This window comes from Moschus berezovskii, chromosome 9, assembly GCF_049115385.1.
Source record: "Moschus berezovskii isolate FMDL1 chromosome 9, NW_MosBer_1.0, whole genome shotgun sequence".
In the NCBI taxonomy this organism is placed as follows: Eukaryota; Metazoa; Chordata; class Mammalia; order Artiodactyla; family Moschidae; genus Moschus; species Moschus berezovskii.
Genome location: NC_142468.1, coordinates 22,422,665 through 22,448,968, shown reverse-complemented (window position 1 = coordinate 22,448,968; position 26,304 = coordinate 22,422,665). Strand labels below are relative to the sequence as shown.

General features: G+C 41.4%; 1 protein-coding gene across 4 annotated transcripts in view; it reads left to right on the top strand.

The window, feature by feature from the left end:
• Positions 1–24,877, top strand: part of EXD2 (exonuclease 3'-5' domain containing 2) — a 56,101-nt gene extending 31,224 nt beyond the window's left edge. For all 4 annotated transcript variants that reach the window (XM_088839508.1, XM_088839509.1, XM_088839511.1 and 1 more), the window contains 7 exons: positions 1,871–2,127; positions 8,411–8,537; positions 15,207–15,538; positions 16,722–16,828; positions 17,082–17,217; positions 18,328–18,684; positions 21,237–24,877. In XM_088839508.1, coding sequence (XP_088695634.1) covers positions 1,871–2,127; positions 8,411–8,537; positions 15,207–15,538; positions 16,722–16,828; positions 17,082–17,217; positions 18,328–18,684; positions 21,237–21,453 — 1,533 coding nt within the window. In that variant the 3' untranslated portion in view covers positions 21,454–24,877. The remainder of the gene's footprint in view (positions 1–1,870; positions 2,128–8,410; positions 8,538–15,206; positions 15,539–16,721; positions 16,829–17,081; positions 17,218–18,327; positions 18,685–21,236) is intronic.
• Positions 24,878–26,304: the final 1,427 nt, after the last annotated feature.

Sequence of the window (26,304 nt, the reverse complement as noted above, 5' to 3'; positions counted from 1 at the left end):
GTGATTGATGGCATCATCCATTTAAAATTTTTGCTCTTGTGTGTATTTAATAACATCTATGTCATTAGTATAGTACCACATTTATACGATTTAAAATGCATGTGTATATTTATTGTGTATGTCCCAAATATTTTTTATGAGTTGACTATTCCAAAAAGAAGGAAAAAGACAGTGACCACTGGATTGCATAAGACTAACAAAATTAAAATATGGTTTATTTTTTTCCTATTAAATATAGCATTGGTAAACCAAGAATTGCATTGCTTTCCGTGGGTAGTAAGTGATGTCAGGGCAAAAAGATGTTGGCAGAGGATGAAATATAAGAAATTAAAACTGGATAGCTTATTCTTTAAGTCAAATTGATTCTGCTAGAAACATTATTCTTTCAATTTTACGTTCAGTATAAATTTGGTATCTATTGGAATCATAAACATTTGGATTCCTAGTAGAAAAACTTTAATTATCATTCAGTAGATCTTAAGCACAATCCAGAAACAGTATTAAAAAGATATCTATCTGTTTATTTAATGTATTTTAGACAGTGGAACTTGATTGAAAAGATTTTCAAAGATCCCTGGCCTTAGGAATTAGCAGTGAGTATTATATCAAATTAGCAGTGCTAAATATTAGAAGTGGAGATTTTCAGCTTTTTCTTGGAGAGAACTGATATTATACATTGAGGGAATTATGTACTAATTTCAAAAAAGGTGATTTGGCCACATCCAGGTGAATTATTATAGAATAGGAACCAGTAGTTGAATTTCTTCTAGATCTTTTTGACTTTGGCTAAGCCCCAAGAAACAGACACTTTGGAGATCTAACTGTCCTGCTGTCATTTGAGGATATGGAATAGCCCTCACTGATAAAGCAGTGCCTGAGAAGGGAACTCCGAAAGCTTTTGTGAGTTAAACCATGGTTTTACTTAGCATAGAAGTAGAAGCTGAGGATGAAGTACCTCCTAATTTTATGATTCTTGATCTAGACTATTTCTTCTACATTCTACAGATTGGGAAATTCAGGTTCCAGTTCTGACTTTGCCCCAATTTCTCCATGTTTAGGGAGTTTACCTCATTTGTAGCCCTTACCTTTCTTCTGAAAAATGAGAAGGATTGAAGTTTATTGAATGCTTAACTTGGCTTCCGTGGATAGCTTTAGGGGACCTTGAATTAATGTGAATTTTGTATGTAAATTTTTCTAGGAATAATTTCCTTAGCTGTAAGCATTTTCTCCAATTTATCTATTACTTAAAAAAAAAAAAACTAAATCAGTTAATATGTAAAGTTATTTTCATCTCTTAAGATATAAGAATCCTAGCTTATGCTCAATATACATTTTTATGAACAGCTTATGAACATAAAATGCTGAGAAAGCACTTTGTGCTACCAGGATTTATTATATTGGCAGGTACCCCCTTATTGTTAGTACTGTATTTCCTGCCTCTTTGTGAAAATCAGATCTTCAGCCAGTGATGCCCTAAAAATGAGTCAGTTTACTAGTTTGCACATTAAAGAGTCTAGAAAATGAAGAGTGTATTCTCATTTGGCACTCATTTCCTTAGCTTTTTAAAACCAATGTGTCTCACATGACTCTGCCAGTGTGTGTGTCCCAGTGCTCCTCCAGGTCAGCTGGTCACTATTTATGGCCTGCTCATATTTCAGGCTCATATTTGGGCCCTCAGTAACCTGTTTAGGCTGCTGCTTCGGAGTCCATTGCATTTGTTAGCAAAGGCTCATCCTTAGGTTTGAGCCAAACTGGTCAGCTCTTCTCTTTGGGAAGTCAAGGAAGTACCTCTCAGACATTTTTGTCACAGTGTCATGATCTTGCTGCTGTGCTGGAGTGTGAACTGTGGCCCTGTTTTCCTCTGTTGCAGGTGAATTCAGAAGGCAAAGCCAGTCCTCTGTCACTCCTTCAGATGGCCTCTCCAAGTGGCTTCTGTGTCTTGGTTCGCTTGCCCAAGCTGATCTGTGGAGGGAAAACACTACCAAAAACATTATTGGACATTTTAGCAGACGGCACGATTTTAAAAGTCGGAGTAGGATGTTCAGAAGACGCCAGCAAGCTTCTGCAGGATTATGGCCTCGTCGTTAAGGGGTGCCTGGACCTCCGATACCTAGCCATGAGACAGAGGTATGGTTTGTATGAACACTTGGATTCCTGTAGCTGTGGGGTGAATATTTTAGCAAAAGTTGGAGGTTCAGTTCAGTTCAGTTGCTCAGTTGTGTCCGACTCTTTGCGACCCCATGAATCGCAGCACGCCAGGCCTCCCTTTCCATCACCAACTTGCTTAGTCTACCCAAACCCATGTCCATCGAGTCAGTAATGCCATCCAGCCATCTCATCTTCTGTCGTCCCCTCCTCCTCCTGCCCCCAATCCTTCCCAGCATCAGGGTCTTTTCCAATGAGTCAACTCTTCGCATGAGATGGCCAAAATATTGGAGTTTCAGCTTCAACATCAGTCCTTCCAATGAACACCCAGGGCTGATCTCCTTTAGGATGGACTGGTTGGATCTTCTTGCAGTCCAAGGGACTCTGGAGAGTCTTCTCCAACACCACAGTTGGAGGTTCAGTTCAGTTCAGTCGCTCAGTCGTGTCCGACTCTCCGCGACCCCGTGAATCACAGCACGCCAGGCCTCCCTGTCCATCACCAACTCCCGGAGTTCACTCAAACTCAGTCCACAGAGTCGGTGATGCCATCCAGCCATCTCATTCTCTGTTGTCCCCTTCTCCTCCCGCCCCCAACCTTTCCCAGCATCAGAGTCTTTTCCAGTGAGTCAACTCGTCGCATGAGGTGGGCAAAGTATTGCAGTTTCAGCTTTAGCATCAGTCCCTCCAATGAACATCCAGGATTGATCTCCTTTAGAATGGACTGGTTGTTACTGAGACTCAATAATGAAGCCTCTAAAATTCTTTAGAAGCCTAGAGGCATCTGAGATGCCTATCGAATTTGTGAGGAGATATTCCACCTTCTGGGAAAACTTTAACTACCTAGAACTGGTCTTGTTAGTGAAACATTAATAAGGTGTCTCTATAAGCTACAGGTTGTAAACTGATAAGATCCTTGGGCAAATTAGAGTTGCAGATTTTTTTTTGGCCTGTATGATATTTTGGAGAATTTTAGTATAAATCCAGATTTAATGTTAAAAATCTGTATTTCTGGCTTCTCTTAGGTGATTTGACTACAGGAGGTCAATAGTTCTGGGTTGTAACAGTTGGCAGGCAGCATTGTCCTCTTTAGACGAATGTTTTGTTCAATTTGCCAGAGTCCCCACCTCTCCCGTTGTAACCCCTGACTCATCCTGATAAACATTTGAATGTAGGCCAAAAATAATGAAGCCCAATGCTTCACTGAGAGGAAAAGATTGTCCTTTCCCTTGGCATTCTATTATTAGGGAAATACTACCTTTTTTTAAAGGTATATTTTCATGTATATTTGTGGTCCACATTTTAATAGTGTGGACTGAAACAGCCTTTATCCCTGACTTTCTCCATGACACTGATATTAAAAGTTTGGAGGATCTGATAAACCAAGAGAAGGCCTGATTAAAATCTATGTTTATCATAATTTTTTAGTATTAAATGAAATTCTATTTTGGCTTAGTAAGTAAAACTCATAAAGTATCCATTTTTTCTAGTAATACATTAAAATATTTAGCGTGTAATTTTTTTTAGCTCTGTAAAAGTATTTGGAGTATAACAGCAAAAGCCGCTTTTCATCAGGCCCTCCTCCCCCTGGCACTGGCTCCCCAGAGGTGCCTGTCTTGGTCTGGGCATGGTTTGGAAAAAAATGCCCGGACATGAGGCAGAATGAGAGGGAAATAAAGTTTATTGGAGTGGGAGACGCTGTTAGTGGACCAGCTCAAGGGAGAACCAACGTTGAATGGGGATCCTTAGTCCACTTTTATACCCAGGGTAGAAGGAGTGGGATAGGGGTCTGGCGGGTCATTTGCTGATTGGATGAGGCATGCATACTGGGTAGGGGGAAGAGTAAGGCATACCTCCTCCCTGTGGGGTAGGAGGGGAGACAGGTTATACTGTTCCATTAGTAGTTACTCATGGGGGAGGGAAGGGCAATAAGGGTCTGGTTTTTCCATTCCAAGACCCTCCTTGGTTTTATCTGCTCTTTGTCCTTGGGTCACCACGGTGTCCACAGTCACTGCTGTTAGAGGACGTGTGTATAGTGGCCAGGAATTGACTCTGGAGTGGACCATGTGGGTGGGAGTCCCCATCTTCCTCTTACCAGCTCTGTTACCTTTGGCAAGTTACTGAGCCTCACTGTTCCTCAGCTCCCTCGTCTGTAAAAAGCAGAAATAACAACATTGCCATCTCATAGGATTGGTGTGAGGATTGAAGGGGTTAAACTATGTAAAGAACTTAGAAATAGTGTTTGACATATAGTCAGAGTGCTGTGTAAATTTCAGTCATCATCCTCATCATTACTGCCACCTTCAGCACCATGATCATTCGATTGATTTGTCCTTCCAGATCACTTTCTATCCAGTTACAGTCCTCTTTATGAGTATATGGCCTTCCCTGATGGCTCAGCGGTAAAGACTCTGTCTGCAATGCAGAAGATGCGGGTTCAATCCCTGGGTCAGGAAGCTCCCCTGGAGAAGGAAATGGCAACCCACTCCAGTATTCTTGCCTGCAGAATCCCATGGACAGAGGAGCATGCAGGGCTACAGTCCATGGGGTTGCAAAGAGTCAGACACGACTTAGCAACTGAGCACACACCCACGCATTGTGAGTATATAGGAGTTTATAAGTAACCTTACTTAAATGGCTAAATGCAGAATGGCCAAGTGTCAAAATAAAAATTTGGCCAAAGTGGAGTATTACTGTAAACTTCTCTAGATATAAGAATGAAGCATTCAGCTTTTTAATTTTTAATGAAATCTTATTAAAATTTTAAACATTATTTTATTATTGAATAGTTCAGTAGTAAAATTAAAAAATTTTGGCATTATAGGAGAAGAAATTTGACATTATACTTAACACTTTTAGCTATAGGTTGTCTCTGATGTTGGCTGTAAGAGGATGATGCTTTCATTTGACTTTGGAAAGGAACAAAAATTTTCTTGGTAACGCTGTTCTGTTTTCTTCATGCTCACTATATTTTTATTATATGTTAGCAGAAGATAATTCATTATTGAGACTGTTGTGTATGATTCTGGAATCTTTCCTAGTGAAACTTTGAAGTGGCAAAGATGGCCTCTTGTTTTTAATTCATCCTCAAAAAATGTGAAGCTTGCCCAAATATGACATTTAAAAAAAGATTAATGACCTAAATGGAATTGAATTAATAAAAACCAAGTGCTGTCTTTCAATGAAGGTAATGATTTCAAAAATTATGAAATACCAAGGCTCGATAAATTGGATAGAAGTTAAAAAGATTGAAATAAGTATTTTCCTGGTGGTCCAGTGGCAAGAATCTGCCTGCCAATGCAGGGAACCCAGGTTCGATCCCTGGTCCTGGAAGATCCCACATGCCACAGAGCAACTAAGCCCGTACCCCACAACTGCTGAAGCCCACGTGCATAGAGCCTGTGCTCCACAAGAGGAGCCACCGCAGTGAGAAGCCTGCACGCTGCAGCTAGAGAGCAGCCCCTGCCCGCGGCAACTAGAGAAAGCCCATGCGCAGCATTCAAGATCCAGTGCAGCCAGAAATAAAATTTTAAAAATAAATAAAATAAAAAAGGATAAAGTAAGTATTTACTGTCATGGAAGGAGGTCCCCGATGCATTAAGTGTTAGAGCAAGTTTCAGAACAAAACCAGAACAAATACTAAAAAACTGTATCTGCTCCTCCATCTAGCCACCTCTTTGCTTGTTTATCTGTAGAAAGTGTCTGGAAGGGCCACGACATAACTCATAAGGGTCGTTATTCTTGAGGAGTGGAAGTGGGGGGGTGGAGGACTTTTACTTTTCACCGATTACTCTTCCCTGTTGTCTGCATTTTTAAGTAACGCATTCGTTTCTTTTATAATTACGATTATAAAGGAAAACATGAAAAGATTTTAAAGAGAAAGTAGTTTGTCTACCCCCAAAGTCTTCATTTCCATGAATTGAACCATGACCTTATATATTTTACATAAGTATATCTGGACCTTTTTTTTTTTTTAAACTTTTTAGTCAGTGTTGCCGTTTGGGGGTGATGAAATCCATGAAGTTACTGCTTGTTTTTGTAAGGAAAGACTTCCTTTTCTTTATCATTATAATGATTTCATTTTTCAGAGTAACCGAGGGAGTCCTGTATATTTTAACACTGCCGGGAACCTCATCTCCTAGCTTCCTCTAAAACTTCTAAGCTCTCACCTGGTAACCAGGAAGTCAGCTCCACTTGTGTTGACTGATTTGTTCTTTTTATTTTTGGACTGATATATTCTTAATTTTACATTAACCTTTATTTGAATTCTCCAATCTTTGGCTAAATTAATTTTTTTCACCTCCCTGCAGCTATTTTAATCAGGAAGTGTTAAAAGAGTAGATTATTTGATTTTATGGTACATTCACTTGCTCAGTGAAGATAGCCTTATCATATTTTTCAAATTTGAAAAGTAATGCACAAACACTAGCCAATTCAAATATAAAAAATGTAAAGATTTCTGATCACCCCAAACTCTACACCTAGAGATAGCATCACTAACATTTGATTAATATCTTTCTACTTAACGGTTTGTGCTTTTTCTCTCTCACATGCCTAGAGTCACATACACACATTTATTGTGTACTGTATATATATTAATGCAAAGAGTTCATAACATATGTTTTCTTTCATAATCTCTTTTTACTTCACTAATATGTCATGGACATCTTTTCACATCAATATAGATCCACATCCTTATTTTTAACAGCTATATGGAATTTAATTGCATGGATATTTAACTAGTCTTCTATTGAGGGTGTTAGATTATTTCCAGTTCTTTTCTACTGTAAATAGTGCTGTAATGAAGATTGTTTTATATACATTTGTCTGAGGATAACTTACTAGAAGTAGAATTATCAAATCACAGAATATTCCTGTTCAAAATTTTGTTAGCTAAAAAAGCCTGGACTGTGTGGATCACAACAAACTGTGGAAAATCCTTTAAGAGATGGGAATACCAGACCACCTTACCTGCCTCCTGAGAAATCTGTATGCAGGTCAAGAAGCAACAGTTAGAACTGGACATGGAGCAATGGGCTGGTTCAAAATTGGGAAAGGAATCAAGACTGTATATTGTCACCCTGCTTATTTAACTTATATGCAGAGTATATCATGCGAAATGCTGGGCTGGATGAATCACAAGCTGGAATCAAGTTTCCTGGGAGAAATATCAACAACCTCAGATATGCAGATGATACCACCCTAACGGCAGAAAGTGAAGAGGAACTAAAGAGCCTTTTGATGAAGGTAAAAAAGTAAAGTGGAAAAGCTGGCTTAAAACTCAGCATTCAAAAAACAAAGATCATGGCATCTGGTTTTATCACTTCATGGCAAATAGATGAGGGAAAAATAGAAAGAGTGACATGCTTCATTTTCTTGAGCTCCAAAATCACTGTGGATGGTGGGTGCAGCCATGAAATTAAAAGATTGCTTGCTCCTTGGAAGAATGGGGAAACCTAGATTTTCCTAGGTTTATGACAAACCTAGACAGCATATTGAAAAGCAGAGACATCACTTTGCTGACTAAGATCCATACTGTCAAACCTAAGGTTTTTCCAGTAGTCATGTACAGATGTGAGAGCTGGCCCATAAAGAAGGCTGAGTGCTGAAGAATTGATGCTTTCAAAATATGGTGCTAGAGAAGACTCTTGAGAGTTTCTTGGACAGCAAGGAGGTCAAACTGGTCAATCCTAAAGGAAATCAACCCTGACTATTCATTGGCAAGACTGATGATGAAGGTGAAACTCCAATACTTAGGCCACCTGATGGGAAGAGTTGACTCACTGGAAAAGACCCTGATGCTGGGAAAGATTGAAGGTAGGAGGAGAAGAGGGCAACAGAGGATCAGATGGTTGGATATGATCACTGACTCAGTGCACATGAGTTTGAGCAAACTCTGGGAGATGGTGAAGGACAGGGAAGCCTGGCATGCTGCAGTTCATGGAGTCACAAGAGTTGGACATGACTTAGCAACTGAACAACAAACAACATTTATTGACAAAGTTTTTCATAAAGATTGAACAGATGTTCAGCTCACAAATTTTAGATTAGTCTGTAATTCTTCATGTTCCACAATACTAGATGTAGTTATTTTTAAAGATCTTTATAATCAGATAGAGTTTAAAATTGTATATACCTTTTGTTTTATTTGATGTAGTGAGACTGAGTATCTGTCATTTGTTTGTTGGCCATTTATATGCCTTGTTTTGATTGTCCTGTTCTTGTCCTTTGCCCATTTTTGACACATGATTTTATTTATTTCTTGTAGAAACAATTTGCTTTCTAATGGGCTTAGCTTGAAATCACTCTCTGAGACTGTTTTGAACTTTCCTCTTGACAAGTCCCTTCTGCTTCGCTGCAGCAACTGGGATGCTGAGAATCTTACCGAGGACCAGGTACTTCTCTTATCAGAGTAGTTGAAGAGTGGAAGAGTCATTGCTTGTAAAGTACTATTATTTAAAAAACTCTAAGCCTCAAAATGATATATGTTGGGTGGAAATGCTTTAAAATAGCCTCCTTGATGATACTCAAGATAACTGCTCTATAATAATGTACATGCCACTTGAATAAAAGGGTAAGACTCCCTGTTATATTTTTTTTGAGCATTTACTATATGCCAGGGATTTCAGAAAAATGTAAAATTTTTCTCATGAATAAAAATGCATACTTTAAAAAAACAGTGTTATAAGACATTATAAGGAACAGCAAGTAATTCTCCTGCCTTCCTCCCCCATTCTTAATTGCTCTTCCTTCTTTTCAGAGGCAACCAATTTCATTTTTTTCTGGTAATTATCATTATATTTTAAAATTGCATGCATATATTACTCTTTCCTTTCCTACATATTATCTTTTGACTTCTTGCTGTGGAAAACGTGATTTAGTGCTCTTGCAATTCCTGTGTCCCCAGACAGATACTTATTCCCTCCCCTATGCTCCCAGTAGAGGTAAATCGTCATTTTTATCAGATTAATATCTACTTATATTGATATTATTTATAGTTGCTCCACATAGTCAGTTGCAGTTAGGTATTTTTCTTATACAACTCTTTGATTTCCCAGGAGTAGTAATTTATATTTTTGTTTGTTTAGTTTTCTGTGTGCCTGTTAATTTTGTCTGCTCCAGACTCTCCTCTCTGCCGCTTCAGACACAGTCAGGTAACTTAGTCATTTAAGTTCCCCTTGGAGCTGGCCCTGGTGGAGTCCGTGGGCTTCCTGTTCCTTTCAGGACTGGTTGCTCTGTAGCCCTGCTTGCCAGACTCTCATCCTGTTTGTGTTTACCACCAGAGTGGGAATTCTCTTCACCTCTCTTCTATAGCAGGTCCTGTTTTACAAATCTTGTGTCTTTTTACTTTCTTGTCCTGGTGGAGTACATTGAAAATAGCTTCCTGAGAAAAGGAGAATGAGAAGTTAATTTATGACACCCCGCATGTCTGAAAAGATACTTGTTTCCTCTCTATTGACTGCTACTTCGGCTGAGGATAGCATTTTAGGGTGGAAATCATTTTCCTTCAGAACTTTGAAGACAGGGCTCCTTGTAGCTTCCTGTGTTGATGCTGAGTATGTGACTTGTTTTTCTTTCTGGAAAATCTTATTTATTCTTAGTTTTTAAATTCATGATGATATACATTAGTGTGAGACATTTTTCCCTATAGTCTTAGAATTCAGTGGACCCTTTTGATCCGGAAGCTCATGTCTTTCAGTTCAGGGAATTATTCTTATAATATTTCTTAGGAAATTTCCCTTTCTTTTGTTTCTAGAATTCATATTATATGTATATTGGATCCCTTCAATTAATCTTCTCATTGTCTTAGTAAAATGTTTTCTCTTTGATTTTCCATCTCTATATTTTTTGTTTTCTCTTCTGGGAAATTTCAAGTTTATCTTTCAATATGTCACTCAAATTTTTAATTATTCCAATTGTTATAAGAGCTCCTGGTCTTCTCTGAATATTCACCTTTAAAATAACTTTTCATTTTTGTTTAATAATATCTTCTATTATCTTAGAGTATTGAAGGTTCTGAAGTTATTTTTTCTTTCCTGCATTGTCTCCTTTTCCTCTGAATTTCTAATTTTATTTATTTATTTTTTTATTGGAGGCTAATTACAATATTATATTGGTTGGTTTTGCCATACATTGACTGAATTTCTAATTTTAAATGTTTGATTTTAAATGTTTGTCTTTCATGTTAAAGACTTTTTTTCAAATGTTTAGCTCCTTGCCTATCCATTTTTATTTGTGAAGGAGACATTAAAGCACCAGTCAAATCTACTGGCCAATTGAATCAAGTGCCAATTGATGAATGAATGATAAAATACAGTATAGCCATGCAATAGAAGATTATTCAACAGTTAAAAGGATACATGCGACAACATGGATGAGTCTTGAAAACATTATGCTAAAAAGTGAAAGAAGCCAGTTACACAAGATCACATATTATATAAGTCCATTTACATGAAGTGTTCAGAACAGGCAGATCTGTAGAGACAGAAAACAAATTAGTGGTTGGTTAGGATTGGAAGAAGTAGGGGATGACTGCTAAAAGATATAAGATTTTTTATTGGGCTGATAAAAATGTTCTAAAATTGATATGATGAAGGTTGCACAATTCTGTAAATATACAAAAAATCCCGAGTCATGCAGCCTCTCAAAAAGACATATTTGGGACAGTTGGAGACATTAGAATGCAACCATGTATTATTGTATTTTGTCATTGTTAAAGTTCTTGGGTGTGACAGTGGTGTGATTATGTAGGAGAATGTCCTTGTTCTTAGCAGATATGCACTAAAGTATTTAAGGATGAAGTATCACAGTAGCTGCAACTTAATATTGAAATGTGTTAAGCCAAAAGAGAAGTATTCGGTGTATGTATTATAAAGAGATAAAGCACATGTTGACAATTGTGAATGTTAGTTGTCATTCTTTTCTGTAGGTTTGAAAGTTTCAAAATAAAACATTGGGTAGAAAAGGTTAATTGCCACCAAATTTGAAACCAGATTTGTGATCCATATTATTATGAAAATTCAGAATTTCCAAAGACTCTTATTCATTCAAAATGTTTATTGTCTTTTTAAAATTATAAGCGTAATGCTTAATGAGATTTTATAAAATATAGAAAATATTTATTTATTTAAATATAAATATTTATTTATTTTTTATAAAAAAAAAAAATCTCCCACTTGAATTTGAAATCCCAAAGAACCAGTGCTGTAAACCCACTGCCTAGCACAAAGTCTGACACTTGGAGGGCGCTCAACAAACACTTGTTGAATGAATGAAGTCTGCACCGTCTATGTCTGTCTCCTGCTGAGAGTCTCAAGGTGTAGTCTCAAGGTTTCCTGGAAACTGGTGAGAGTCATCACACCTACATGTGAGGTGCTGGGTGTCTTGCCTGAACTGTGTCTGATGCTCACACATTTCTGTTCAGTGGAGACAGAAGGAGACACCGTGGCCGAGTTCTTCAGCAATTTTGAATTTCAATTCAACTGAGTCAAAAGAGACTGACATGACCTCCCTCCATGCCTTGACCAGCCACCTGGGCAAACGCAGGGTTGGAAGACAGAAGCGGATTCTTCAAAGACTGAATTTCAAATCCCCTGGGCCCCTGCCCACTTCTGTCCCTGAATGAGCTCCGGCTTCTAGAATTTCTGGGCATCCTAAGAAGGCGAGAGGTGACCATGTCCATGGATTGACCCGGTTCCTCTTGCCATCATGGCTGGTAGCCTCGGGTCACCACAGGCCCCCAGACCCAGTGTTCCTGGACCTGACCATGAGCCCGCTGCAGCCTCCAAATAAAGGCCAGTCTGGTTGTGCTGAGTTTTCTGCTGGCCTGACTGCCCTGCTTTTTTCCTCACTGAGTGGGAGAGTCAGTCTTTGCTGCCAGTGATGGAATCCCCATGACCTCATAGGTCTGTGTCTTTAGAATCAAGAAGGAGATTCTCTTTCTCTTGGAAGAGGTTCTCTGGAGAAGAGAGGAAGAGCAAGTGACCTGTTCTTACTGACCTTGACCCTTTCCTCATCCCCCGCCCAGGACCTCACTGCAGTGTTTGACCTCTTGCTCATCTGCCTTTGGACTCACCACTCTCAAGCATGACTGGCTCCATGGCCTGGTTCTTCTGGTCCTATTGGCTTCAAGTGATAATCACAGCCGCTACTTATTGGTCATATAGTGTGAGCCGACGGTGAGCCCTTGTGAGCTGATCACTTTCCATTCACTAATCAAGTCTTATTCTTGCAACAACCCCTCAGGATTGAAAACTTCAATCCTAAAATGATGAAACTGAGATTTACTGAGATACAGAGTTTTTTTGGTTCATGGTTTTGAAGCAGGTGAGTGGCTGAGCTGTCTTATGGTTCCAAAATTAATCAAGAAACAGAGTATGCAAGGTAAACATGAAAGCAAATTTTTTCCCCTAACACTTAGGAATATAGTCTCTATGGACAAAGATGTATGCACAAGAATGATCACCTTGGCACTACTTATAATTGTGAAAAACTGGCGATAACCTAAATAGCAACACAAGCAAATGATGAGGACTCCATGTAATGAAATATTAGGAAGTTATGAGGAATGGGAATGCAGGGCTGTGCTGATTTTCATGTAAATTTGCCGAATGCGTATCGTTGAATAAAAACACATTACAGAACCAGCAAAAAAAAAAAAGAAAATAATATTTAAACTTGACATTTAAAGAAATGGAATGAGAGCACAGCACATATGGCCAAATTTTTTTGACTAGTGGGTTTTATTATCAATAACTATAAATTATAATCAAATGTCAGTAACTCTAAGTCTTTTCTCTCAGGCCACTCAGTTTTTCCAAACATGAATCTTCTAGTCTTCTACGCAAGAAGTATAAGCCCACAGCCTATATTCTGGTAGCTGAGTGGAAGAGGTGGTGCTGGTTATCTCATTATTTAATATGTAGATTTTCCTATAATCCCTCTTTTTCCTGATGACACTTTGCCCCCAACCTCTGCCACCCCTGATATTACTAGGTCCAGATCCTTTGTGATTTAGCCACTATATAACTTACACTTGTCAAAACCCAAACTCTGTACACTGAGTAAAACAAAGCAGAAATATGACTTTATTGCAGTAACTCGTGTGACCTGGTACTCCATTTTTTTAAATTGCTAAATACTTCATTGTATGGATCAGTTCAGTTCAGTTCAGTCGCTCAGTCGTGTCCGACTCTCCGCGACCCCATGAATCACAGCACGCCAGGCCTCCCTGTCCATCACCAATTGTATGGATAGACCACATTTTATTTATTCGTTCATCATTTGGTAGAGCTTTGAGTTCCTTTCATTTTTTTGGCTGTTATGAATAATGCCACACTGAATATCTGTGTATAAGTTTTTATGTGGACATATACCTTCAGTTCTCTTGGGTAAATAACCTACAATGGAATTGCTGAGTCATATGGTAACTTTAACTGTTTGAGGAATTGCCAAACTATTTTCCAAAGTAACTGTATCATTTTATAGTCCCACCAGCAATGTATAAGTGTTCCAGTTTTCCATATTGTGTTTGATTTGGTTTTAATTTATATTTCCCTAGTGACCAATGATGCTGAGCATCTTTCATATGCTTGTTGGCTAATGTTATATCTTCTTTGGAGAAATGTCTATTCAGATCCTTTGCTCACATTTTAATTGTGTTGTTTGTTTTTAAATTGTTGAGTTTTAACAGACATATATGTGTGTGTATGTATACATATTCTTTATATATTCTAGATGCTAATCTCTTATCAGATATATAATTTATAAATACTTTCTCCCATTTTCTGCAAATTTTCTTTTCACTTACTTGATGGGATCATCTGAAGCATGAAAGTTTTAATTTTGATGAGGTCCAGTTATCTGTTTTTTCTTTTATTCCTGATGCCTTTGCTGTCATATCTAAGAAATTGTTGCCTGACCTAAAGTCATGAACACTTACTCATGTTTTCTTCGAAGAATCGTATCTTTTAGCTCTTGCACCTAGGTTCATAATTCATTTTGAGTTAATTTTTGTGTGCGGTCTGAAGTAGGAGCCCAGATTTATCCTTTTGCATGTGGATACCCAGCTACTCCAGCACCATTTGTTGAAAGTGCCTTGGATTCCTTATTGTTTGAAAACAATTTGTTAAAAAAGTATTCTGCACTCTTCACATTCAAACACCTTCTTTTCCTGTGGAAGACTGCTTGCTGACAGAGATGTAGGTGGTTGAGTCTATGTGGAAAATTTTATCCAAATTTCTTTTTATAGTATTCTGTTCTTTTTCTGTTGTTCTAAAAGTACACACAGAAAAAAGATCCATACTAACAGTGTTATTTGCCAGGCTTGATTATTAAAGGTGAATTAGAGGAATTTTAATTAAAGTCCTTATATGCTTTGTTAGGAAAAGCTATTAATAAAATTAACAGTTTTGACTACTTTTATTTATGACTGGTTTGCCTGTGCCTAGTTGCTTGAGAGAATGACTTACTGTTGTTAAAGACATAAATTCCAGAAATGGACCCTTGTGACTTTTGATCTGAGGTCCATGTTTGAAGCTGTTTTTCTTGTTCGACACGTCGTATTAATATATACAGCAGTTTGTCTCTAATCAGTAGTCACACAGGCCTGTTAATGAATCTTGGTGTCAGTTGTTCTAGATGATGAGCATTTCCGAAGTGAAATTTGTGTACTAGCTGTCAGACCTGTGATAAGTACCCTGCCCCAAGCTGGAAGAAAATCTGTCCAGCAGGTTTGGACAGATAGAAGATAGAATACATAGAAGATAGAAGACAGCAGATAGAAGGAAACTTCACTGATTTATATAGATTAGGAATTTCAAGCATGTAGAATAAGTCATTATTTTATCTATGTTACATGAGGATTCATTTTACCATTTGATTTATTTTTGTCTAGTTTGAATTTTTTTTTGTAATGGAAAGGTTTTAAGGAGTAGATGGTGCCTGAGTTACTGTGCATCTTGAGTTAGAACCTGGAAGTGGTCTCTTGTCTTTGTAACTGACTTTGAACTTGCTCTCTCTGGTTCACCTTCTGGATTCTACTGATCTCTGACTTTTCTCTTCAGGTAATTTATGCTGCCAGGGATGCCCAGATTTCAGTGGCTCTCTTTCTCCATCTTCTTGGATACCCTTTCTCTAGGAATTCGACTCTAGAAGAAAATGATGACCACACTGTCTGGAGAAAAATCTTAGAGAAATGTCAGGATGTGGTAGATATCCCATTCCGAAGCAAAGGGCTTAGCCGATCAGGGGAAGAGGTTAATGGGGAAGCAACAGAATCTCAGCAGAAGACAAGAAATAAGAAGTCGAAAGCTGATGGAACGATGCCAGGCAACCACCAAGGGAGAGACCCCAGAAAACATAAAAGAAAGCCCCTGGGAGTGGGCTATTCTGCCAGGTAACTGAGTTGTTCTGTGTCTAGTAGATTCAATGGCCCAGCCTGCAGCAAAAGGCATGATGCTTTACCTTGGGTCTGGGAAGAAGGCTAGTGTGGTAAGGTGGCAGAGGCTCTCCAAGGATTTTTATTTTTCCTTTCCTTCAAGGACATTTGGAGCTAGGCTTTATTTGTGTACTTTTCCCTTTTACCCTTCTACTGTTTCATTTTTGAGCAGTGGAAGTGGAAATGAGGAGTGCTTAACCTAGCTTTGTCACTGACCTTGATACAACCTTAGATCTGTACTTCTATTATAAATGAGGAGAGTGAAAGTGTAGTCACTCAGTTGTGAACCCCATGGACTGTAGCCTCTCAGGCTCCTCTGTCCATGGGATTCTCCAGGCCAGACTACTGGAGTGGGTTGCCATGCCCTCCTCCAGGGGATCTTCCCTACCCAGGGGTTGAACTTGGATCCTCTGCATTGCAGGCAGATTCTTTACCATCTGAGCCACCAGGGGGTATAATTATTATTCTTTGCTTGCTTCAGGAAAGCTGTGAAAGTAATATGAAGTGCCTCAGACTTTTCAGGAGAAATGCATCATCCGATTTCTTATTCATTTGGTATTTGGTTATTTAGAATGGTATCCAGGCCCTAAACTTATGTTATTATCTAGTCAATGAGAATTTTCCTGTATAGCTTATGTCTCTATTGCAGAATGATGACTAATAAATACTTTGGAGTGGAATTTTAGTTCTTCTAAGCAAAATGCCTTTAGGAATTGGATGATTAAATTGAAGCAAGTATTGCGTATGAGCCAGAAATAAATCCACATGGCACTCATTACTTGAGCTTGAATTTTAATTGACTTGGTTTAATCCAGTGATTACAGGGAAGTTTCTTCATGTTCTGTTTCTGCTTGCTTTCATGGTAGAACCATGTAAACACTACCCAACTTACTCCCTAATTTCCCAATCTATAAATATAAAAACTAATGGTATAAACGAATTCACTTTAATTCTCTTTCTTAGCCCATTGTAGATAGAGGAGTAAACATGGTTTCTCACCATGTCCTCCCGCCACCGCCCATAAATGTAACGTATGACCCTAGTGTTGAATAGCTTGGGTCACACAGAATATAGGAAGGTAGCTGATACCTTGATCAATAGTTTGCTCCAAATTTTAGATTTCTCTCTCCCTTCCCCACAGAAAATCCCCTCTCTACGATAACTGCTTTCTCCACGCTCCTGATGGACAGCCCCTCTGCACTTGTGATCGAAGAAAAGCTCAGTGGTACCTGGACAAAGGCATCGGAGGTTTGAGATTCAGCCATCATACTTGATTTATAATTAGGTGCATGCGGGTACTGACTGGAGTGGGCCTGAGATAAGGGAGAGGGTTGCATGCGTAGAAGGCAGAGAGCCCTAGAGACATGCGGGATGGAGCTGTTCAAAGCCCAGAAATAGTGATCTCTGCCTAGGATACAGCAAAGAACAACTGAGATGGTACTTCTTCCCTGGGGGAGAGGTGGGCGGCGATCCTGCGCTAACGCTGCCTCTTTCCTCTAAGAGCTGGTGAGTGAAGAGCCCTTTGTGGTCAAGCTGCAGTTTGAGCCTGCGGGCAGACCTGAATCCCCGGGAGACTACTACTTGATGGTTAAAGAGAACCGGTGTGTAGTGTGTGGCAAGAAAGACTCGTACATTCGGTGAGTGTCCAGCAAGGTGGGGCTGCCCTTGTTTGCCTCTGATGAAAGTTGCCCTTCAAGCCACATGCAGAGCTCTCGGCGGGCTTGGTTGAGTCTGCCCCCTTTGGCTTAGAGACTTGTCCCCAAGGGGGAATCCCAGTGTCCCCGAGAGCTTTGACACTCTGCCTGGCCTTGCTGTATTGGTTCCTGCCACGACCCCCTGCCCACCACCGGAGCCAGTTTTTGGTTTCCGGAATGAAACACTCTTGTCAAAACAGTTTACCATGAAGAGTCGTTCCCTTTTGCTCATGAAGGAATGGAGACCAGTTCCTTCAGAAGCTGCCTTTCTGTGTCCTTGTGATCCTCCCTTGAGTGGCTCACAGACTTTGTGACCCTGGGTACATCAGTATCCAGGTGACCTGAAGGCACCCTCTGGAATAGTCTGAGATTATTCTGCATTAAGGTCCCCAGGCAATGAAGGTGACGTTACTACTGGGCCCGGGTGCCCAGACACCTGGACTCTCCCTGGCTGCTGAGGTGTGGTAACTCACTTGGCTTCTATCTCTCCTTGCAAAGTGAGACAAAAAGTTGTGGCGGCCAGGAGTTTTCCCTGAGAGCTTAGTTCTCCTTAGAAGACAATGATGGACTTCGATGAACCAGGGAAATAATTTGAGAGTAAGGGATTCTTCAGATAAAGGAAACGGGCTCTTACAGGTCACCAGGCTTCCAAAATTTCAGGAGTAGAGGTTACCTGCTGCATGCTTTGAGAGAGTTATTTTCCAGATGTTAAAGGCCATTAGAATTTCTTTTCATTTCTCAGATACTTTTCCTTTGGGGAGCACAGCCTTCCCAGAGGTGGTTATTAGCCTCTTCCTACCCCTGGCTCGCCAGAGGAGTCAGAGAGGCGGTGGTCTGCACTCACTTCAAGGAGAGGGGGACCCAAGGCCCATAGGCAGGTGGGCGGGGACTGGAATAGGTGGTCGGGCTTTTATGTCATCGCTGTTGGGTTGTAGGGCCCCAGCTCCTCAGTCGTGTGTGGGCCCAAATCAGAATCCCAGCAGGCCACCTGCGGACTCCGTGTTCGGTCTGTGTTGCCGGCTAATGCGCGCTGCCCTGTGCGGGCTCCCTTAGGAAGAATGTGATCCCACACGAGTACCGGAAGCACTTCCCCATCGAGATGAAGGATCACAGCTCCCACGATGTGCTGCTGCTCTGCACCTCCTGCCACGCCATCTCCAACTATTACGACAACCACCTGAAGCAGCAGCTGGCCAGGGAGTTCCAGGCCCCCATTGGCTCCGAGGAGGGCTTGCGCCTGCTGGAGGATCCTGAGCGCCGGCAGGTGCGTTCGGGGGCCAGGGCCCTGCTCAACGCCGAGAGCCTGCCTGCGCACCGGAAGGAGGAGCTGCTGCAGGCGCTGCGGGAATTTTATCACACAGACACGGTCACGGAGGAGATGCTTCAGGAGGCAGCCAGCCTGGAGACCAGGTATGATCTGCGCTCCTGCTCAGAGGGGAGTGAGGACCGGTCTGGTGTCTTTACGCCGGCTGCTCGGTTTGAGTGCCTGTAGGGCAGAAGCAGGTGCCCTGCGGCAGCCTCGGGCTCACCCCACTCTGTGTGGCTCAGGATAACCAGGCAGGTGGGACAGCGATCTATCTGCTGATTAACTTTCTAGAGGAGACTTGCCTTCTGTCCTTGACCTTTTAAGATCATATCCATATGTCCAGCCATTTTCATAATGATCAAGAGAGTTCAAAGGCACTGGAGTTGAACCTTATGCATTCTCTGCAGAAGGAAATTTTCTGGTCAGCATATAAGAGGAAAATCAGAGTCAAGAAATATCCTCCAGTCTCTGGAGTTGCCTGTGAAGTACAGTGTGTGTGGTTTTACATCTTTTCCCTTATCCAGGTCGGTGGGAATTGAGACACAGGGGTTCGTGTTTCCTGTCTCTAACCTGCCCTCCAGGGTGTTGGCCTGCTGAATGGCATGTTGGCCAGGATTGCTGTTAGTATTTAAATTACTTTTTACATTTTTGCTTCCTTGCTTGCTTTCTCTCTTTCCCCATGAGTACCTAGTTGAATTCATTGAATTCATATCATTTAATTCAGTGTCCCTAGATGAGAGGCATTTTATAGTCCTGAGAAATGAATGGCAACATGGCCCAAATGATAAAAACTCTGGGCTGCCTGTTATAGTTTGCTTCCCAACTTGTCAGTTCTTTCCAGGGATTGAAGTAATTGAACTGATAAGTTCACAAATCCTGATAGTGCTGCTGGTTGCCTATAGTGTTTTTGTTATTTAAAAAAAAAATACCCCCATAAACTTAATTATAGCAACAAATATTTATTGAACACATTTTTATAGGTATACTAATCTATTTAGCCCAGTTAATAAACTTTATATAAATTGCCTTAACTATTTCTTATAACAACCCTGTGAGTTAGGATTTAGATTTCTTACTAGTTTGACCCTAAGGAGGCTTACACGTGGGCAAGAGTCATTTGTATCCCTCCATTCCCTTCCTACCTGGAACAGGAAGTGGCACCCCACTCCAGTACTCTTGCCTGGAAAATCCCATGGACGGAGGAGCCTGGTAGGCTACAATCCATGGGGTCACGAAGAGTTGGACACGACTGAGCGATTTCACTTTCACTGGTTTCTGCTGGCATCGTATTCTGTATTTTTTTAAATCTTTCAGGATTTAAAAATTATTCTTCAGACTATTTTCCAAACTTTATTTTAGATACCTCAAAATAAAGGTTAAGGTTATATTATAAATTAAGGAGACTGGCTCCTTTAACCAGTTCCCAAATGTATTTCCTAAAACAGCTACATGTCCCCTTTCGGTGACCAACCTCTCTAGTAAATTCATCTTGCTGCCTTGGATGGGAGGGTGCTGGGCTTGGATGTCTTGGACCAAGAAGAACAGCTGTTTGGGGAAAGTTAGGCTAGTTAGTGGTATGCTTGTGAGCTAAATAAGAAAATGCCCCACAAATTCCTGGAGGGCACGAACAGGCTAGACGGGGAGGATTGAGAGTGGGGTGTGGACGCAGGGAGAGGAACTGAATCCCAGACAAGGAAATCCTTTCATTCACAGGAGCTGACGGCACTGTTCACAAGGCATCTTAGTGAGAAAGGAGGCCAGGCTTCATCTTCTCATTAAACAGCACGAGCTGTGCAACTGAGCAACCACAGCAGCATTTTGTTGTGACCAAAACACGTCTTGTGGATGTGGTTTGGCATTTCTTTGTATGAGAAGGAAAGCACCAAAGAAATATGCCGCCTTTATTTTACATTCAAGTATTACACTGTGATGAAAACCCAGAACACGTGGGCTGATTGAAGAGCTCATATAAAGACTAAGTATCGATCAGAATGAGTAGCTTAAAAGAAGGGCGAGGGACTTCTGTGGTGGTCCAGTGGCTAAGACTCTGCGCTCCCAATGCTGGGGGCCCAGGTTCTTTCCCTGGATCTGATAGAACTAGATCTCAACTAGATCTGATAGAACTAGATCTGAACCCGAGTCTCCTGCACTGCAGGTGGATTCTTCACCATATAAGCCACCAGGGAAGCCCTAGATGCAACAGGCCACAGCTAAAGATTCTGCATACCGCAACAAAGACTGCAACTAAGACTCAAAATAAATAAATAAATATTAAAAAAAAAGAAAGAAGGGTGAGCCAATAGGAAGGAAACCCTTGAGTAAATGAAAGGGCTCCATTCTCCAACCATCATCCGCCAGGCAGTGGGGCCCCCACTAGTAGGGTTGAGCGTTATGCAGTGGTCTTCCCATAAGTATAGCTCAGAATCCCCAGATGCCTTCTCTGGGATTGATGGTGCTTAGTATGTTCGAACTGTTTTTAAAAAGTCAGATACGGGAAAGATGTTTTTAAAAGCATCAAAGTAACCAACCCTTCAGGAGTCCGGCAACCTCTCTGTGTACCCCTCCATGGCAGCCCCTTGGCCCACAGCATCTGGAGCCATTGAGATGCTGTCCCGTGCTTGTTTTCCTCAAACCCTTGTCCTTCATATCTTGACAGGATTTCCAATGAAAACTACATTCCTCACGGGCTGAAGGTGGTGCAGCGCCACACCCAGGGCGGGCTGCGCTCCCTCATGCAGCTGGAGAGCCGCTGGCGGCAGCACTTCCTGGATTCCATGCAGCCCAGGCACCTGCCCCAGCAGTGGTCAGTGGACCACAACCATCAGAAGCTGCTCCGGAAATATGGGGAGGACCTTCCCATCAAGCTGTCGTGATCGCCGCCTCCCTTCTGAGGAGCTGGGAAGCTGGAGCCGGGGGTGCCAAGTCACCTCTTCCTGTTTTAATGTCCTTGTCAAATTCTGGTGACACAACTCACAATACTAACCCGTCGTGATCATCCCAGGATGCTTCTGGTGGAGCAAGGCTGTTGCTTTCAGGGGTGCTCCCGGTTTTGAATTTCAGCTGGGCAGAGTGAGAATTCTCTATTCCGCCCTTTTCTGGACAACTGGGAACCTTGGCCTTCATATTTTTCCCCTTTCCCTATAATGCTTTATCTGTACAGGTGACACATGAAGGATTCTTCCTGAAGTGTCTTGTCAAGACTCTCAAGTTTTTAATATTTTTTCTTCCCTGTCCAGTGTGTTGGTTTATCTCAGACAGGAGCTGTCAAGTATTTCAATCTCATCTGGTTAGGAGGGAGAAAAAAATAAAACGTTCTTCTAGAGGTTGGAGAGGTGCAAAGGGGTTGGATTCATATTCCCAGTTCAGCCTCATGATTAGAAGTTCTTTGGCTTGATGCTGTGCTGGAGCTCACCTGGATGGGGATCTGGCCCAGCTGGGCTGCTTCGGTTTATTACACATCCTTGAAAATGCTCCCCTTTACTCATTCAGGACCAAGGCAGAACCTTCCTGCCATATATTTTCACCCTAGCACTGGAGGGATTCTTTTCTGGAAAGAGGCCTGGGTGGGCCACAGAGAAGCACAAGCACCGTCTCCCTAGAGAACTTGGATGATTTGCTCAGCTTTTGGCTGTTTGTTGCAATCCTCCTGCCCAGAACGTCAAGGTTTTTAGCGTAATCCCTTTCTGAGAGGAAGATTATCTTTTCTCAGAATCAGTATCTGCTCCCTTCAGTGTTCTGTGTTCTATCAGATTTGCAATACTGACCTCTTTTAAGCTCTTTAATTCTCTCCCAGAGCCATTTGGTCAGGTTGCAGTGAGAGGATTTCTCCGTCTCCCATCTTGCCTGGGATACTGGGATTAATTAATCCCTTTCGATGTTCAAAACGGTGGTGTTTCTCATCTTTCTAAATGTGAGGCCACCACTTTGGGCATGAAATCAACTTATTAGTGATTAGTATCTTTTTTAAAGTATAAGGAAAACTTTCTTACCTTACAAGATTTTAACAAGCTTTAAAAAAATTTTTTATGGCCAGAATTCAACAGGAACTCTGTTTTGGAACTGTGCCTGAGTTGGTGATGGCTGCTCTAACACTGATAAGTAAAACAACTTCTAAGCACAAAGTTCACGAATTGTAAATGTAAAACTTTTTGCTTTATAACTTTGTAAAATCAGTGAATACTCTTGGGGAAGGAGATCTTTATCCTATAGGTACCTGCCGTGTGGCAGCCCATGGTGTGTGCTAAGTCGCTTCAGTCATGACCGACTCTGTGCGACCCTATGGACTGTAGCCTGCCAGGCACCTCTGACCGTGGGATTCTCCAAGAAAGAATGCTAGAGTGAGTTGCCGTTCCTTTCTCCAGGGGATCTTCCCCACCCAGGAATCGAAGCCACATCTCTTATGTCTAACCTGCATTGGCACGCAGGTTCTTTACCACTAGCGCCACATGGGCCCATGGCATGTATGCACAGATTCCCCTCCCCCACCCCACCCCACCCCACCCGGCCTCCCACCCCACCCCTAGCTTTGACCCCTGGACAGCAGCCCACTACACATGCACATCTTGCATTTTTTCCTCTTCCCTTCCCCCTCGTCCTCAAATAGGTGTTTCTGGGGCCTAAATCAAAAAGTCTTGAAAACAAATAGTAACAGCTGCTTTGGGGGCCGTATGTTCGGCACACTAGGTTGTTATGGGGCTGTAACTGCCCTGGAGCCAGCGGCAGAGGACCGGGAAACGGATGGGCTGTCGTCGTTGTGGTGAGACTTGCCACAAGGGGGCGCATGCAGCTCTTGCTTTATATTCATTCTTGAGAAATAAGATGCTAAAGCTGAAACTCTAATACTTTGGCCACCTCATGCGACGAGTTGACTCACTGGAAAAGACCCTGATGCTGGGAGGGATTGGGGGCGGGAGGAAGGGGACGACAGAGAATGAGATGGCTGGATGGCATCACCGACTCGATGGACATGAGTTTGAGTGAACTCCGGGAGTTGGTGATGGACAGGGAGGCCTGGCGTGCTGTGATTCATGGGGTCGCGCAGAGTCGGACACGACTGAGCGACTGAGCTGAACTGACTGATACCCGGTCCTTGGACATAACTCACAACTTATGTTTCAGATTGTGTATATCTGGTTTTGAGTCATTTTGATAAGTTTTATAAGAAAAACCTCTTTCTCTTAAGAGAGTAGGGCTCTTCCTTTCTCTTTCCCTGTATCCTCACACTGAGAGCTGAGAATCATGTCCTAAGAGGTCGTTTAAGGTGCTGTGGTTGCTGCAGGTAGAAGGAATGTGTTCTCCAGTAGAGCTCCCCACAGAGCTTAATATCACAGAGCCAGCAGCCAAGATAGAGGAAAAATCTGGACTATGGCACACACAATCTCTGTCCTTTTTAGAACACACGCTGTTTAGATTTGAATCTTTTCATTTTTTAAAATCAGCCTTGGACTCTAGCAGCCTGTCCCTAAGACTGACAATTGCTATCTCAAATGAGTTATTTTAGGGTAGGCATATTTTAAAATAATTTTTTTTTCTGATATAAAAGTCATGTGTATGCTTGTTAGAGATGAATCTAAAGAAAGAATGAAAATCCATCATCCCTCCGTGTAGAACAAACCTAATCTCTGCTGGTATGTTTATGAATTTCCTTTCAGTGTTTAAAAATGCATATATCATGTGTAGTATTTAAACAGGCTTGAGAGTCATATATATAGCTTGGTATCCTATATTTCCTTCATTTAGCATGGTATCATAAGTAATTTCTTATCTCTTTAAATCTTTGAAAGTAGATTTCCAGTAACTCTACCTTACTTTATTATCCACGCCCACACTGTTGACATTTTTGGTTGCTGCAGATCCTTTGTTAATATCAATGATGTATGCGATGAACTTTTTTGTGTGTAAATCTTTGACTATAACTTTGCTAACTTATTTAGGTTAGAACCTTAGAAACTGGATTGCAAGGAGAGGGAGGCACGTTGCTGGAGTGAGTACAAATTGATACCCATTTTTAGGAGTTTCTGTGATGGGAATGTTTGCCTTTGACCCTTTCTCTCATGTCCTAGGGCATTCGCTGAGTTTCCTCCTCTGTGAGCAGCAGTGGGCGGACGGTGTCACAGCAAAGACCTCCCTGATGTGCCTGAGCATTACGATTGCAGCCTCAGATCTTTTTTTCTGCTTCCCTTCTGCTCCCATCCTTCCTTGCCTCATTCCTCCTTGCAGCAGTGATTTTTGGAAATATTGTTTGTTTTAAAAGGAAATTGTAAAAAAAAATAAAAAATAAAAAATTTTATTTTAAAATGAAGGTTATGGCCTTTTTTCCCCCCCCCCGATAAACAAGCTATTACTGATTTGCCATCCTAAAGCGAACAAAGCATGATATTCAGGGATTTGTTTCCCTCTTAAGAGTGCAGCCATAAGTTACTTATTCTTATCCATGTCACAGACAGAGATCAGATGACAAAATGTGTTCTGTTGAAATAAAGCCATTTTAATCCCTCATTTTAGACTCTCAGGAGCCCAGCAGACAGAAAGAGCTTTTGTTCAGCTTCCTATTCTAATGTTTGGGGCCCTAACACTTGACTGTTATTTAAATTCTTTGCTACCTTACCTCTCTGAGTTTTTCATTCATTCATCTTTTTTTTTTAATTCATTATGTCTCATCCTCTGAGAGGTACCATAGTTTCTCAGTTTACTAGTTTGCTAATTATTACGTATTTTAAAAGGATTCTTCTTTCTGGTCTCGTCTTTTCTGTTCTTTACTTGGTCATTTTTAGAGTACCTCATCTCTCAGGAATGCAGTTGAGAATCAATTTTTCTTGGATGAGATAAACTATAAGAGGGTGTAAGAATGATTCTTGTATTGTTTTTGTTTAGTCACTAAATCATGTCTGACGTTTTTACCACCCCCCATGGACTACAGCCGGGGCTCCCTAGGTGTCACTAGTGGTAAAGAGCCTGCCTCCCAGTGCAGGAGACTTAAGAGATGTAGGTTCGATCCCTTGGTTGGGAAGATCCCCTGGAGGAGGGCATGGCAACCCTCTCCAATATTCTTACTAGAAGGATCCATGGACAGAGGAGTCTAGTGGGCCACGGCCCATAGATTTCCAAGGAGTTGAACACGACTGAAGCAACTTAGCACGCATGCATGGACTGTAGCCCTCCAGGCTCCTCTGTCCATGGGGTTTCCCAGGCAAGAATACTGGAGTGTTTTGCCATTTCCTCCTCCAGGAGATGTTCTCCACCAAGGGATCAAACCCACATCTCCTGCACCAGCAGGCGGACTCTTCACCACTGAGCCACCGGGGAAGCCCCAATTCTCGTAGAGTTGACTGTGGATTGAAAAATATAAAAATTATATATAATCCTCAAAGTAGTTTTTTTGAAACTGACTTACTCTTTTTAGGTATTTCCCAAGTTGCCACCTCATACTGGAGCCAAATACCTTCCATCTGTCCCCAGTCCTGGGGCAGGTTTGCATCAGGTGATGGAGCTGGGCTGACATGCAGCCAATAATCATTCCACTTGTTCAAAAGTACCTGTTCCACCCACTGTACCAGGGAGATGCCTTTGCTAGTGGCACCACGGTCCTTACTTAACTAACAACATGTTATTTGGGAAAGTGGGAGGTACATTAGACCATTGTTTCCTCCTCCCTAGCCTTGTCTGTGGCCAACTCTGGTTGTTGGCACCCCCCAGTCACTGTGGGTCCTGGACCAAATGGGCAA